Genomic DNA, 16,968 nt, shown 5'->3' on the forward strand with positions numbered 1-16,968 from the left:
TTGAGACAGAGTCTTGCTCTTTCGCCCAGGCTGGAGTGCAGTGGCGTGATGTCGGCTCACTGCAACCTCCGCCTCCCGGGTTCAAGCGATTCTCGTGCCTTAGCCTCCTGAGTAGCTGGGATTACAGGCACCCGCCACCACACCTGGCTAGTTTTTGTGTTTTTAGTAGAGACGGGGTTTCACCATGTTGCCCAAGCTGGTCTCCAACTCCAGGGCTCAAGCGATCCACCCGCTTTGGCCTCCCAAAGTGCTGGGATTACAGGTGTGAGCCACCGCAACCGGCCGAGAATTTTTATAATGGCCAGTATAGTGCAGTTTTACATATAAATGACAAGATGATCTTAAAAGTTTTACTCATATTCAGTTGGATAAACTCCGTGGAGTTGTCGCTGTCTGTCCTCGATCTAAAAGAAAAGTAAAATGTCTCTCTTTCCATCTTTCTCCCTCCTTCTCTCTCTCCCATCCCCTTTTTCCTTCATAGCATCTGCCAGGTTGTAAAGTTTTTTAAGGACAGAATCTGACTCCTGTTTTTAGCACTATTGCACTTAGCACAGTACCTTACATAGAGTAGATGCTAAATGCTTTGAGTTATATGTCAACACCACTACCATTCTCTTAGCATCCCACATTATCTCAAACCCTTCTTTCCCCTTCATATCTAAGTAGGCACTACATCTTGTCAGTTTTCATAATTTCTTTTTTTAAATTCCTATTGCTTATAATCTTGAGTACAAGACTTGGCACTTTATATCTGGACTAGTAACTTTCTAACTGATCACCAAATCTCCAGGGCCTTCCCTGTTCAATTTATTCTCCAAACTATCACCACATTCATCATAACATAGTTTCCTTAAGGCTTCTGCTTTTAAATCTTTAATTTCTCTCCTTTGCATATTGGATATTTAGCACTTAAAGCCTTTCAGTCCCTGGCCTTCACTTAACCTTGCTAGTCATAGCGCTTGCTCTTCTCTATATGAGCTCTTCACTTGAACAAAATCAGTCTAAGCTAGGCGTGGTGGTGCACACCTGTGGATTCAGTTACTTGGGAGGCTGAGGGCAGAACCCAGGAGTTGGAGGCTGCAGTGAGCCATGATTGCACTACTGCACTCCAGGCTGGGAGACAGGGCAAGACTCTGCCTCTAAAACTAAATGAATAAATGCATCCATAAATAAAAATTTTAAAAACAAACAAAATCAGTCTATTAAACATGCCCTGAATATGCTTTGTTCATTCTCATCTTTAGCAACTTGTTCATTTTAGCATGCTTGCCTGGATATCTGCCCTCCATCCCAATGCCACCCCTTCCATGATGGTGTACCTCTGCTATGGAGTCTCTTTCTTCACCACAGCAACCTTCTTTCCCTAAACTTCAATAAGCTTAAATCTTATCACTCATTTGGCACATAGCATATTGTACTACATATGCTCTCTTCCAAGGGAAATATAAGCTCACCGACATCAACTTATAGAAGAAACACTATGGGAAACATTATTTTAACTTGGTTCTACTCAATAGACACCTGTTCTTGAGCTTCATCATTATTATCCCCAAGCCCATTATAGAAATACAACAGAAATATTGGCATCCCAATAGTTGAAGTATTTTCTCTTCTCCCAGAAACACATAATATCCAAAGTTTCTGTCACATATACTCAAAACATTTTCTTCTAACCATTTTATCTGTATTTCAGAAGCATCTTTGGTGTACTATGTTGGGTCCAACTTCTTTAAATTCTGCAGCAGTGATCCACATGTCCTGGAAGGCAGACAAGGATGCAAGAATAGAACCTCCCATCCACACTGATATTTTCCTTTCTGGGGGAGCTATAACTTGCACAGCGGTGTTGGCAGGAGCCACCTTTGCTATATCCTTAACTAGCCGCTTGTCTAAACCAGGGAAAGAGGTTGATCCCCCGGCAAGGATAATATTGGAAAAGAAGGAATTCCTCAGGCCTGTATCACATTTCATTATGCTGCTGAGGCATATCTTATCAATGCCAGGGGCCTCAAGGTTCATACAGCACGGAGAGAAGAGGGCCTCTGGACAAGAAAAGAGCTGGTCATGGAGCCGGACGACCTGCCCATCAGGTAGTTGGTAAACTTTCTCTAGACAATCAGGTTTCTTGGCCATTTCCTCTTCGTAGTTGATTGCCACATAACAAAAGGTCTCCTTGATGTCTTCAACAATCTTTCTGTCTGAAGCACTAAGCAACATGATACCATGGTTCTTCATTAGCACCATGAGGTAGTTGGTGAGGTCAAGGCCCGCCAGATCCAATTGCTGCACACCATGAGGCAGACAGTAACCCTCAAAGATGGGCACACTCTGGGTAACCCCAGCACCTGAATCCAGCACAAGACCAGTAGTGAAGCCAGCAGCAAAGAGAGCCAGCACAGCCTGGATGGACATATAGAAGGCAGGAACACCCAGATGCTCAAAAAACACTTCCACGATCTGTTGCCGGTTGGCCAGTGGGTTCAGGGCTGGCTCAGTAATCAAGACTGGGCCATCACACGGCTTCAGCTTTAGGTTATAGTCATAGATATGCTTCCACATGATCTCCATGTCCTCCCATGAAGTAATGAGACCACGCTCCACTGGGTAACTGTAGGGAGAGCACTAAGATCAATGACAGCTTTTTATTTTTCTAGTTCTATTGTCTTCCACCATCAGTTAATACCCCGCGTTTATTACCAATATCCCTTTATGGGCAATAACTGCCACAGCCTCTCACAGAAGGTAAGTGTCAGCAAAAATTAGCACAGCTACTTACCTCTGCAATTTTTGTTGCTTTCTATTTTCTCTCTCCTTTGGAAGTTTACGACTTTTAAAAAATTGGGAAATGTCCACATTATAGTATAGTTTAAATGTCAATCGAAGAGAATAACCCAAGTGACAAAAGGAACCATGAGTTAATATTCTTAAATGAATTCGTTCGATAACTTTATACGTTTGAATACATTTGTATAGCCACAGAGAGCAAAATGTTCCATTTTTTAGATGTGTGGTACCCATGGAGATTTGTGACCCGCGCGTTTGTAGTAACTCCAGCTGGCTGGGGCTTTCCTGCTCCCTGCTTCCTTATCCTTTCTGTCCCCATTGCGCACCTCCTTTGGGGTTCTTCCCTGCCCCACCCCAAACACCCCCAGTTCCCCCCGCCCCAGCCAACCCAACCCAGCCCCACCCCCCAACTCCCAGCCCGCCCCCACTCCTCAGCCCCGCCCCAACCTTCCCAGCCCCGCCCCCGCAACTCCTCAGTCCGCCCCCTGCAACTCCCAGCCCGGCCCCCGAAACCTCCCCAGCCCCGCCCCCAATCTCCCCCGCCCCGCTCCACAACCTCCCTTCCCACCCCACACAACCTCCCCAGCCCCACCCCAGCCTCCCCAGCCCACCCCCCACAACCTCCCCAGCCCCACCAGTCTTGCTGGGAGAAGGAGGTACCTGATGGACAGCGAGCTCCTCCAGTCCTGAGCTTGGTCACCCACGCAGAGTTCTAGCCCGCCCAGGGCCGCGCGGCTCTGGCCCTTGGCGCGGCCGATAATGTTCGGGTAGACAAACTGGGGCTCCCGGCTCCCAGCCAGTCCCGCCTTGATCACTCCCGAGCCGTTGTCGATCACCACCGGAAGCTGGCAGTGGTTCATGCCGCCGCTGCCGCCGCCGCCTCCTGTCTCTGGGCCGCTCTGGCTGCGGGCTCTGCCGGGGCCGACTGCCTGAAACACTGCGTCACAGAGGCCCCCGCACGGCCCGGTGAGGCCCGAATCCTGGGGCGCAGGCGGGGATTCGGAAGGCCCCCAGGCGCAAGGACTCGCTGGACGCACTGTGCTCCTCATGTCACCGCCCGCTATTGCTTCTCGCAGGAACTGGGCCACCCCAACCCCTGGAATCCCGGAATCCTAGTATCAGGAAAACCCGACTTTCCCATCAAAAGATTCAACTCTAACACTTCACAAGTGCATTTCTCAAATACCCAAAAGAGCTATAAAAGCAGTTTTATTTTCCAAAGCCACTGAATTCTGGTTAACTGGTGGCGGTTCCGGGGAGTTCTAGAATTCGCCCTTGAAACTGGGGAAAAATGAGACTTAAAAGGGGAAAGTTGTCGCAGGAAGGGAGGCAGTGTCTGCTTCTGAAACGTTAAACTTCTAAAATAAGGAGAAAAATGCTAGAATTTAAATGAGTTTTAAGTACGTTTATTATTTTTTCTGTACACCGGGCAATGCTTTGTTGTGTTTCTTCCTATGATTTCCAAGCAAAATATACGCAATTAAAACAAAATAGTAGTTCCTCGCACATATATATATATTCGAATTATATCCTTCTGGTGTAATCTGCAAGCCTCATTCCCTACTCTTGATTTTTAGACTGAAGGACGTGCCTGCCTTTTTGGAGGAAAAGTGAAGTTTCTCAGGTCGTAGGAAATTCAAGTTTGGAAAAATTTAAAAGTACATTGGATGTCAATAAACGCATCCTGGTGTCTGATTCTGCATACCCTGTAGAGAATTTTAAAACAAGCAGTCAATTTAGAACCTCTGCTTGGTCTTCATAAGCAAAAGGAGGAAATTCAAAAGTAATTTTACACGTCCTTCCACCAGCAGCTGAAAGGATGGCTTTTTCGCGGCTGAATAACGAAAGTTCCCTGCTTCGCCCCGGACTCTGAGCAGCTCAACCTGCGGAAAGGATGTATAAATAAAACCTTATTTCCCAGGAAAAAAAAAAAAAAAAAAGTGCACCCAAAGGAAGGGCAACTCGGGAGTGCCTGGTTTCTACCGCGGTACCTAGGCGCTTTGGAAGAAAGTGCATGCAGATTCAAGCTTTTGAAATAGTTTCGCACTGTTCAATTGGGCATAAATCATTTTTCACTTGAGAGTTGCGAATTGACACATATATATCAAGGACTATAAAAGACCAGTATTACAGTGAGGTTTCCGTAGTGTAGTGGTTATCACGTTCGCCTAACACGCGAAAGGTCCCCGGTTCGAAACCGGGCGGAAACAAACTCAGTTACACGTTCTTTTCTAAGCTTGGGAGAAATCGGGAGATCACTTTTTTTCTTTTTTTTTGGTTAGCGTGAGATTTATATCGGTCTTTTAAAAGACATGATCTTGATAGCAATTTGAGAGTTTGAACTGTAAGTTTTTATGTTACTTTATTCGTTCACCAAATGTTTTTATGGAAGCCTTGCCACGTGGAACACGTGCCCCGGGTTTTAAATGAATTTGACTCACCATCTAATATATAAAGAATACTGTACAGCCTAGAAGGAAAGATCAAAGTGTAAAAGTGGTTAGTCCTGTCGCCTCCTGAGCGTTTTTGTATTATGTCACTTGGTTTTTCGTCTGAAGTGAATGTAAATAATCGTATTAAAAATCTTCTAGTCCAGACGCAGGAAAACCTTTTCCGGTATAAAGCCCACCTTCCTCTAATGTTGCGCATGCCCACTGTGCCCAGCTGCTCCGCTTTCGTGCATCCCCGACTCCTGTCACCAGGTAAGGGCATCTTGGAAGCTGAGCCACAGTTGGCTGGGGCACAAAAAAACCAGGGGGTGCCAAGAGTTTTCAGGTTCGTAAGCGGGAAAGGGGTGCCGAGTCTCAGCTAAAAAATCCCCCATGGCAGAGATCCGAGTACACATGCAGCAGTTTCCACCGGTGGGGGCCCCGAGAAAGGGGAGGATGATGGGAGAAGACAAGCAACTACAAGCCCCCGCATCCAGTGCGCAGCTGGCTTCAGGAGAGACGCCCGCGGTGCAGTGCTGCCGGGCCTCGGCGCAGTGCCGGGGCAGAGCGCCAGACGCTGACTGCCGACACCAGAATGCTCGCGAAGAGGAAGACAGGCGGAGCGCTGCGAGCTAGCGAGCCCTCAGCTCTCGTATCCATGACGCCTGCTGCTTCGAGGGACCCCTGGCATGCTGGGGTGTGGGTCTCTGTGGGCCATCCTGTCCCGCCCCGGCCGGCGCTGGATCCCCACGGCCCCAGAGCCTCCCGCACTGCCACGGGATGACAGGGCCGGACATGACGCCACCGTGGAAGGAAGGGAAGGGCGGAGCGTGGCGCGGTGACGTCCTCCCAAGATGGCGGAGACAGAGTGAAGAAACTGTGTTCCGCACTTGGGTTGCTATCGGTGAGTTCCTACTTCACCCCCAGCCCGCCATTCCCGGTCTCTCCAGAACCTGGGCCATCGGAGGGCAGGCTCCTTGGAGTTCCCGCACGGGTGCGGGCGCAGGTGGAAGGCTTGGGTTAGGCAGCCCCGGAGTGGCCTGGGCCACAACCTCTGCTGTAGCAGTTCGCGGGAGTGGGAGCTGGGCAGAGGGCAGGGCGGCAGAAGCCGAGGAGGGACTGGCTGTGGTTGTCACTCTCGGATGCCGCCTCGCGTAGAGAGAGTGGGAAGGGAGAAGGTGTGGCCTCCTCGGCGCGAGTGATAGAACCTTTGACAACAAGCCGTGGCCCAGCACATTCCCGGCTCTATGGGCAGCCACCTCGCGTTTTGGAGAAACTGCACTGGGGAAACTAACAGGTTTCGGTGACTTGAGAGCAGTTTTTAAAAACTCGTACTGTTCTGCCCCTATCAGTCCCAAGAGATCGTGTCTTAGTGGCTTAAAAAAATTTTTTGTAACATAAGTATGTCTACTGAGCTTGAAAATCTGAGGGTTCAACTGATGTGAAAGCGTTAAGTTTTGCGGTGCTTTTTTCAGGTGGTAGAAGTGTTGCCATTCACCATCGCTTATTGATATGTCCAAAGGATTGTGTTAGTTGGTCAAGGGAACCAAAGATAGAAAGGCACCCATCCCTTCATTCTTAACCATATATGTTTGATAAGGATTTTCAAGGGGGCTAAAATATAATTGTTAAAGTTATGTCCTCTGTCCCTTCCCTCACTGAACGTTGATGAAAACTTTGGTTACTGATTTACTATTTCTTTTTGTCTTTTAGATCAAGGGTAGAGTTCCATTCTGATATCAAAATGCAGTATTCGCACCACTGTGAGCACCTTTTAGAGAGACTGAACAAACAGCGGGAAGCAGGTTTTCTTTGTGACTGCACCATAGTGATTGGGGAATTCCAGTTTAAAGCTCATAGGAATGTACTGGCCTCCTTTAGTGAGTATTTTGGTGCGATCTACAGAAGCACTTCTGAGAACAATGTCTTTCTTGATCAGAGTCAGGTGAAGGCTGATGGATTTCAGAAACTGTTGGAGTTTATATACACGGGAACTTTAAATCTTGACAGGTAAGGTTCACATTTTATTTCCAGTTGTAAAAACTAGTCAGTAGTCTTCACAGCAAAAGTAGCTTTGTGTTTTTTCCCTTCATTCTCTGAACTCAAATTCTTCAACTGTTTTATGCATACAATGTTTGTTTTTATAAAGAAATCAGTATCATTGATTTAGGATGAGCAGGCAATATTTCATAAGCACAGAAACCACAGATGATAAACAGTAAGATTTCTGACACGTTCATCTACTGAAACAGAGCCTGTGATTTCACTTACGTAAACTTGAACATTAAACACAATGAATTTATTTTATTTTATTTTTGAGGCGGACTCACTGTCACCCAAGCTGCAGTGCAGTGGTGCAATCTCTGCTTACTGCAACCTCTGCCTCCCGGGTTCAAGCGATTCTCCCACCTCAGCCTCCCTAGTAGCTGGGACTACAGGCGTGCACTACCACACCTGGCTAATTTTTGTATTTTTTTTTTGGTAGAGACAGGGTTTTACCATGTTGGCCAGGCTGCAAACACAAAAAATTCTAAGTGACTTCCAGTTTCCCATTGCTTTTTGGTCCTTGTATTCCTCTGGTCTCTCTCCCTCATTCTGACTCCTGTTATCTCTATTAACCTACCAGTACTAATACTGAAGTAAGGTCAAAGATGCTAGAATGCTTCTCTAAGATGCTTACTGTTATTATCACAGCATTAACAAAAAGTGGGTTCTGAGGAATCTGATATTGCAGGCACTGTGTGTCTCCCCTATATAATGAACCATATAATTAGATTAATATCAATACATTTACTGATTGTAGGGGAAAAGGTGGAGGGAATAAAAGCAAAGAGAAACTGATTAAATTACCCCTGTCTTATTTCTGCCTCTCCTATGAAAGTGGGAACATGAGTAGACTGTTCATAATCTTCTGATATGGGAAGATTATAGGCTTTGGAATTAGATCTTTCCTGTCAGTTGCTATGTCTCCTTGAGCATGATGCAATCTCTCTGGGCCTCAGTTTCCCCATCTGTCAAAATGAGATGGTAATAACTACCTTGAGACTAAATAAGGTTTTACTTGATCCTTATTCACTTCCCTGTGAACATTAATTTCTTTATTTTCTTCTTTACCCTGTCCTCCCCTTTAATTCCACATTTCTTGGAGAAAAATTAGAAAAAAGAAAAAAAGAAACACCTGAAATTCTGCTACCCACTGGTAACCCCTGTTAACCTTTTGATATATATTAATTCATTCTTTTCCAGATCTCGGTAGAGATGTGCATGTATACAGTAAGCAAAATCTTTCCCTCCCTTATATATTGCAGCTTATCATGGAAAGATACTTATTTAAAAATCTAGAATCAGGGTGCTCATTAATCCTTTTGACAAGGAAACATTCTTGTGCAAGAAGTATCCAGTGTGGGGAGGGGAGGGAGAGAAAAGTAAACTTTCATACTATTTTGGAATTATTTTTAAATTTTGGTATAATGAAATCTTCAAGTGAGTTCTTGATAAGTTGATTAAGGGAAAAGAGCAGTGTGAATTTTGACTGGCCTTCAATTTAATGTTTTCCCTTTCTCAATTAACTATGCAAAAAAAAATCTTCATTTGAATACACAGTAGAGCACTTTTCTTTGAGACTTCATGCAAAGAACCAATGTGAAGAACAGCCAGGTGTTTTGTTCAGTCTCTTGGTACATATCTTTCCTGGGGACTGGGGAGCTAATTCTTCAAGTTCAGCTAGAAATGCAAGAGAGGATTTATACCAAAATAGAAAGGCTTACAACTTAGTGATTAAGAAAACGGGTAGAATAATAGAATTAGTTGGCTCAGGGGCCAGATTACCTTGGTCAAATCTTCGTTCTAACATTCTGTGCTCTTGGACAAGTTATTTATTTCTTTGGACTTCTGATTTTCACTTGTATTTAAAATGAGGATTATAATAGATTTCATAGGCATGTCCTGAGGATAATCTTATAAAGCATTTTGGCATATACCTGGCAATATGCAATTAAATGACCTTCAATGACTGTTCACAAGATGTTATCTAATACTTGTAAACAAAAGCAAATCTGTTAGAAGTAAATGTTGATTGGTGCTCTTAACTGTGACTGAGATTATAGCCGTCTATGAAATAGTTTGTATGAATTACCATTTCAATGTTGAACTTTTTTTTTTTTTGAGACAGGGTCTCTGTCGCCCAGGCTGGAGTGCAATGGCACGATCTTGGCTCACTGCAACCTCCACCTCCCAGGTTCAAGGGATTCTCCTGCCTCAGCCTCCCGAGTAGCTGGAATTACAGGCACCCACCATCATGCCCGGCTAATTTTTGTTATTTTTTGTAGAGATGGGGTTTTACCGTTTTGGCCAGGCTGGTCTTCAACTCCTGACCTCAGGTGATTCGCCCACCTTGGCTTGCCAAATTGCTGGGATTGCAGGTGTAAGTGACTGCACCCGGCCTTGAACAATTAATGTATAACTTCCTGCTAACTTATATTGGTCTTAAAGGCTACCTGACCTTGTTATCTGTTTGGCAGTTCATTTTATGGAGCAGTAAACACAATTGGAGACCAAAAGATCTTTTTTAGTGGCCCAGCCCAAAAGACAATTTTTGAAAAGCTGTTGTGACGCTAAATTAAATAAGGGGAAACAGGTGGCACTTGAGGCAAAGCAAGTTTAATTAGAAGATGATGAGAACATGGGTAGAGATTTGTAGATACTGCAGGATACTTTTAGAGATCTTAGAGGTTCATGACACTAGTTATTTTTTATTTCAAATTTTAGTCCTTCAAAAAAATAGTGTCACCAGCACTGTATTTACATTGTCAGCTTTGATTAAAACCCTTTTCTGGCTTATACTTACAACAAAGAGAGAAAAAGATCATCTTCCTAAAGATAAACCATATTTAGGGAAAAAATCAAGTAGGAAGATTATTTGAGAGTAAGGGGGATGTGTGTGTGTTTCTATCCTCAAATACTTATAACAGTCATATTTTTAGTGTTAATACCAACTCAGCTCTAATTTTACAGCTAAGAAAGTTGAACCCCCCAAAGATGCTGACTTACCCTAATTAAGTCAGCTAGTAATGCCAGAGCCAGTGCTACATTAATCAAACAACCTTTCACCACATTGTGAACTTCTGAAGGGCAGAGACTATTTATTCATTAATATCTTAGTACCACACATGGTAGATGCTTAGTAAACATTTGACTAGAATATTGAACACGGTGGCTTAAGTCTTTGTAATTCTCATATCACAAACACTCCAGCTAATTTGGGTTGCGTATCACCAAAAAAGGTTGAGAGGGTTGCTAGAGAGAGTTTAATATTCTAAAACCTTGTTCCTCTAAGTGGGTTCCTCTTAGCAACATTGGCATCACCAGGGAGTGTATTAAGAAATGCAGGCAGGCTGGTGGCTCACACTTTGGGAGCCCAAAGAGCCAGGGCTGGTGGCTCACACTTTGGGAGCCCAAATTAATCCTAGCATTTTGGGAGCCCAAGGTGGGAGGATCACTTGAGGCCAGGAGTTCGAAACCAGCCTGGGCAGCATAGCGAGACCCTGCCTCTACAAAAAAAAAAATCCAGGCGTGGTAGCACATGCTTGTGGTCCCACTTACTTGGGAAGCTGAAGCAGGAGAATCACTTGAGCCGAGGAGTTCAAGGCTGCAGTGAGTTATCATTATACCAGTGCACTCCCGCTTGGGCAACAGAGGAATGTCCCATCTCAAAACAGAAAAAAGAAATGCAGAATCTCAGGCCCCATCACAGACTTACTGAATTTGAATCTATATTTAACAAGATTCCTGGGTGATTCACACGCACAGCAAAGTTTGGCAAACATAATTAAAGTCCTTCACAGGGGAGCAGGAGAAAACAGTAGGAAACAAGAGTCATTAGACTTTGCCTCTTTTTGCCTCTTGCCAATCCAGAAAAGTTGGTTGCTATCTGAAGCGGTCTCAGGATGAATGGAGGAGGTAGTGAGTTGCCATCAGCTATTTTTGTGTTCTAGAGTTTTTTGTTTTTGTTTTTTAAAGCCGAAAATTTAACATTTAAGTTTTCTGCAGTGGTTCACTGACAGCTGTGAATAGCCATTTTCATCTCTTGAAGTTCTGTAAAATTGGAGATTTTCACCTAAACATTATTCTGAATGAATTTATAAATATATTTTCTCTTAGTGATGTCTTTTCATCATTCTGCTTCATTAGGTCTTTAAAATACATTGAAGAATATATGCAGCTCTGTTTCAAAAAGTTTTTCTTTGATCAGAATATTGTCATGTAGCCTTGTTTCCTTACAGTTGGAATGTTAAAGAAATTCATCAGGCTGCTGACTATCTCAAAGTGGAAGAGGTGGTCACTAAATGCAAAATAAAGATGGAAGATTTTGCTTTTATTGCTAATCCTTCTTCTACAGAGATATGTAGTATTACTGGAAACGTTGAATTGAATCAACAGACTTGTCTTCTTACTCTGCGAGATTATAATAATCGAGAGAAATCAGAAGTATCTACAGATTCGGTTCAGGCAAATCCTAAACAAGGGGCGTTGCCAAAAAAGTCATTTCAAACAAAAAAGAAGAAGAAGCCTTTCAACTCCCCGAAAACAGGGCAGAATAAAACAGTGCAATATCCCAGTGACATCTTAGAGAATGCATCTGTTGAATTATTCCTAGATGCAAATAAACTGTCCACACCTGTAGTAGAACAAGTTGCACAAATAAATGATAATTCAGAACTCGAGTTGACATCAGTTGTGGAAAATACTTTTCCAGCACAAGATATTGTGCAGACTGTTACAGTGAAACGGAAACGTGGAAAATCACAGCCAAACTGTGCTCTGAAAGAACACTCTATGTCTAATATAGCGAGTGTCAAGAGTCCTTATGAGGCAGAGAACTCTGGGGAAGAGCTGGATCAGAGGTATTCCAAGGCCAAGCCAATGTGTAACACATGTGGGAAAGTATTTTCAGAAGCCAGCAGTTTGAGAAGGCACATGAGAATACATAAAGGAGTTAAACCTTACGTCTGCCACTTATGTGGAAAGGCGTTTACCCAATGTAACCAGCTGAAAACGCATGTAAGAACTCATACAGGTGAGACGGGTGTGTGGGGAGATAAAATTATTTTTATACTGTGACTAAAATAGTGTATTTTTATAGAGAGTACTTAGCACACACTACTTGTGATCAGAAGTTGGTATATTTTTCTATTCATCAAAGTATTTAACAGTGTTAAACTGTTGAAAATTTGTTTGTAATTGTAACCAAGTATTTAATGGCTATTTAAGCCCTATTGCATCAACTCCTTATACCATTTTCCCTCCAAATAAGCATGTTGATTTAGCTTACCAAGTATTTAACAAAGACATTAAAACTGATAAAGAGAAAATGTAATTACAATTCAGGCCAATTTTCAGATATTGCCAACACTTATTACATACTTTCTAGACTTTGTTGACTTCTGAACATGTTCATTGGAATTACACATATGGTGTTCCCTCAGCTTCTACAGTTACCTTTATTTTGCATGTCCTCTGGTTGTAAAGTATGAGCACCCATTGGTACATTTAGATTTGTACTTATTTATTTATTTATTTATTTATTTATTTTTTGAGACAGTCTCACTCTATTGCCCAGGCTGGAGTGCAGTGGTGAGATCTCGGCTCACTGCAAGCTCCGCCCCCCGAGTTCACACCATTCTCCTGCCTCAGCCTCCCGAGTAGCTGGGACTACAGGTGCCTGCCACCACGCTCAGCTAATTTTTTAATATTTTTAGTAGAGACTGGGTTTCACCGTGTTAGCCAGGATGGTCTCGATCTCCTGACCTCATGATCTGCCTGCCTCGGCCTCCCAAAGTGCTGGGATTACAGGCGTAAGCCACCAAGCCTGGCCCTAGATTTGTACTTTTTTAAATGCTGTATGTACTTCTCTCATTTTGAATTCAGAAACACTAATTTCTTCTAATTCTACTGGTGTTTTCAATGGTCTGGAAAAGATTGTATTTGTTTTCAATTCCAGCAGTTAACATTTTCTTAATAACAAAGCTAGTACTGTTGGTGAAATCTTATATGACTTATGCAACCAAAACACTATTTTTTTCTAAATATAAATTTTATTGTTCCTTTAGGTGAGAAGCCATACAAATGTGAATTGTGTGATAAAGGATTTGCTCAGAAATGTCAGCTAGTCTTCCATAGTCGCATGCATCATGGTGAAGAAAAACCCTATAAATGTGATGTATGCAACTTACAGTTTGCAACTTCTAGCAATCTCAAGATTCATGCAAGGTAAAAAACTAAATGAGTTGTTTGATCTTTTAGTCTTTTAATCACCATAGTCTTATGAATAGACTATTATATTAGAATTCAGGACAGTAGAATTTTAATTGTGGTTCCACCAAACGGTATTAACACATTCAAGGAACCACAAGGAAGCCATAGTAGTTGATAGGAAATAAGCGGGGTCAGGGGACTACTAGGAAATAAGGTCAGACTGATCCAGAAATAAGATCAGAATGGTCCAGAATGCAACTTAAGAGGATCATTCTGGCTGGTATAGGATTATAAGAGTCGAATCAGGGTAAACAGGAATCTATAGATAAAAGCCAAGCAAGGGTGATGGTGGTTCAGGCCAGGGTGGCAGCAGTGAAAGAAATAAGTAGTAGTAGATTCTGGATATATTTTAAAGTTAGAAATCACAGAATTTGCAGACAGATTGATTGTATGTGAAGTCTGGAAGAGAGTCAAAGATGATTCTGAGGTTTTGGGCCTGAACCCCTATAAAGATGGAGTTGCCATTAACTGAGATAGAGAAGGTTTGTGGATAGAACAGTTTAAGTGGAAGTGTAGCAATTTACGATTACAGTTATGAGCATGTTAAATTTGAGATGACTTACACTTCTGAACAGAGATGTACAATAGATAATTGGTTATCTAAGTCTGCAGTTCAGGGGACTGGTTTAAGGTGAAGATACCAGTTTGGCAGTCATCAGCATATGACAGTATTTAAAGCTATAACCTTGGCTAAGGTCACCAAGAAGGTGAATGTGGACAGAAGAAATCAAAAGATGGTCCTGAAGCACTCTAACTTTATGGGTTCTGAGAGATGGGTGAGAAACAGCAGACTTAACGAGGAAGGAGCAGCCAGTAGAGGAGGAAAACCAGGAAAGTGGGCTGCCCTGGAATCCTAAGTGAAGGAAGTTATTCCGGTTGGGAGTGGTCAGTTGTAAAATTCTATGATAGGAAGATGAAGACTGAGAATTGACATGGATTTAGCGAAGTGGAAGTCAGCAGTGCTCTTGACAAAAGCATCATGAGTAGACGCTAGTAGAGAAGAAATGGAAGTAGAATACTTGGAGTCTCAAGGTTTTGGCAAAGGGGATCAGAGAAAGGAGGAGCAAGTAAGGTCAAGGGTGTTTGTTTTTTCGTTTGTTTTGTTTTGTTTTAATATGGGAGATATCAGTATATTTGTATACCATAATCCAATGGAGTGAGAAACATGGATGATGTAGGATTGGGGAAATTGCAGAAGTGATATCATTAAGTAGGATCTCAAGTATACATATTGGAATTGATGGATCCAGATGAACTGTTACCCTCATGTTATATGAATTTTTCTCAGTGAAATAGGAAGCAGGGGGTGTCACCTGAGAGTAACAATGGGTGAGGAAATGCTGATGGTTTGAGGAGAGAGTTTTCACGAGTCAAAGAGTGACTAGACTCGTGGAAATAATTGCCTGCGGTATTAGGGGCCCACTGACAACCATATGAAGATCATGGAAAAACTTTTTGAACTGATCTCAGAACTAATGTTTTGATAATAAATATTTGTGTTTGGCAGTGTTTACACTGAAACAACTACTGATAGTCTTGGCCTGTTAAGATGACATGAAATAAAATGTGTAAAAAATTTCATGAATTCTTGCTATATAGACTGATCTCCAAATTGTTTTACTTATTTAACTTTACATTTATTTACTAATAGGAAGCATAGTGGAGAGAAGCCATATGTCTGTGATAGGTGTGGACAGAGATTTGCTCAAGCCAGCACACTGACCTATCATGTCCGTAGGCATACTGGAGAAAAGCCTTATGTATGTGATACCTGTGGGAAGGCATTTGCTGTCTCTAGTTCTCTTATCACTCATTCTCGAAAACATACAGGTGAGTCTGACAGGGAGAGACTGCTTAAAATAAAGTTATAAATAAAAGAAAAAGAGGACTTGGGCCTTTAGCAAAGTAGATCGGAAACTTTGTAGTTAGATATGTGTTTGCACTTCTATGAGCTGTTTATGATTTTCACATATTGGTTAAATATAAAAGCTGACTTATTTTCTAGAATAATACAAGGTGGGTGAAATAAATTATATAACTTACACATTAAAATCAGTGAGATAATTTTGATATTATATAAACTTGCATTGAGATGCATTTTGTGACTTTAAAACTACCTTTTCAGCTTCCTGAAGGTCATCTCCTATAGTTAGGGTTGGGGAGTGGGTTTGGGTTGAACATTGATGTTTTTAACTTGTTAGGACCTTTCCTACACAGATATTCTGAGATTTTCAAATTAAGTAATTCAGACACAAAAGAGCAGTTTGGAAACAAACTGCTTTTTTAGGGTACATTTTTAAAAGACTTCCCTACATGCTTTTATTCTCCTTTATTAATATAGTAGATAGCAAGAATATGTGGGTTTATGAATTGACATGTTCTTAATCATATAAAAATCAAATTCCATGCCCAAAGCATCTCTACTAGAAGGGACATTTTTAGGAATAAAGTTTTAACATATGAAAACTTACGAACAGTATATAATAATTACTAATATTCATTTACTTGGATCACTGAAAATACCTCTAAAGTACAATATAGAGAGGTTTTAATTTAAATAATATTTCAGAAAAGCTTACTTTAGATTATTTGTAATTGATAAATATTATATTGGTATAGTACACCACTTCGCTATCTTTTATTTTCCATCTAGGTGAAAAACCATACATATGTGGTATTTGTGGGAAAAGTTTTATTTCCTCAGGAGAGCTCAACAAACACTTTCGGTCCCATACAGGTCTGTGTTTAGGGAGAACGTATTATTTTTTGTTCTCTCTTAATTTCTTTTTATGTAAACCTTGACTTTTAAGCCATTATGGACTATATGGTATTTAGTCATACTATACCTACAGCAATATCTTAATGTATAAGTATCAACTTATTTGCTTATTTTGTTTTTTTTGTTTTTTTTTTTTTTTAGTTTGGAGTATGAATTAAATTTGTTAAAGAATTGTGTTGGTTTTCCAAGAAATATGCCAGATAATCAATAGTTTTTAAATGATTTGGATTAAATTGCACAGATATACCAAGAAATGAAAAGGAATAGGTAATACCAAGATAACATCAGATTTTCTTACTAAACAGTGTTTAGTATGCAAGTTTTAGGAACTTATTAAAAAAACTTGAAACATTTCCTCCTTTTAAAATCTGACTTAATAACAGTCCCAAGCATGAAGGAACATATAAGCAAACTATGTGTCACTGTATCCCATACTGGAGTCTGGATAACTCAGGGTTTACTACGGTTATTATGAAAAAAAAAAAGGGGGGGGGGTTGTTACCATGAACACTAGTCCAGAAATGTTTAAGAGGAAATAGGGAAACAGGTAACCCTACACTGCTATAATATATAAAAATGGAAAGCCAGACAACAAGTCTTGAGTCTGTTGGTTAAAATGAATTCTTGTAAAAGCTTCCCTGTGCTTACCATTTTATTCTGTCA

General features: G+C 41.7%; 2 protein-coding genes and 1 non-coding gene across 3 annotated transcripts; 2 read left to right on the top strand and 1 right to left on the bottom strand.

Moving 5' to 3' along the window:
* Positions 1–1,186: 1,186 nt before the first annotated feature.
* Positions 1,187–4,347, bottom strand: ACTRT3 (actin related protein T3). Its single transcript, XM_017848813.1, has 2 exons — positions 3,445–4,347; positions 1,187–2,608 (listed from the first exon to the last, which is right to left on the bottom strand). Exons 1-2 carry the CDS (start codon positions 3,831–3,833, stop codon positions 1,690–1,692), a joined length of 1,308 nt encoding a protein of 435 aa, XP_017704302.1. The 5' UTR covers positions 3,834–4,347; the 3' UTR covers positions 1,187–1,689.
* A 574-nt stretch (positions 4,348–4,921) lies between these two features.
* Positions 4,922–4,994, top strand: TRNAV-AAC (transfer RNA valine (anticodon AAC)). Its single transcript has one exon. It is a non-coding gene; the product is annotated as a tRNA-Val (tRNA).
* Positions 4,995–5,713: 719 nt separating this feature from the next.
* MYNN (myoneurin) lies at positions 5,714–16,620 on the top strand. The gene is made up of 7 exons (XM_017848812.1): positions 5,714–6,117; positions 6,927–7,223; positions 11,495–12,288; positions 13,322–13,481; positions 15,178–15,356; positions 16,180–16,263; positions 16,447–16,620. Exons 2-7 carry the CDS (start codon positions 6,958–6,960, stop codon positions 16,461–16,463), a joined length of 1,500 nt encoding a protein of 499 aa, XP_017704301.1. The 5' UTR covers positions 5,714–6,117; positions 6,927–6,957; the 3' UTR covers positions 16,464–16,620.
* Positions 16,621–16,968: the final 348 nt, after the last annotated feature.

Source organism: Rhinopithecus bieti, unplaced genomic scaffold, assembly GCF_001698545.2.
Source record: "Rhinopithecus bieti isolate Rb0 unplaced genomic scaffold, ASM169854v2 scaffold_32014, whole genome shotgun sequence".
NCBI lineage: Eukaryota > Metazoa > Chordata > Mammalia > Primates > Cercopithecidae > Rhinopithecus > Rhinopithecus bieti.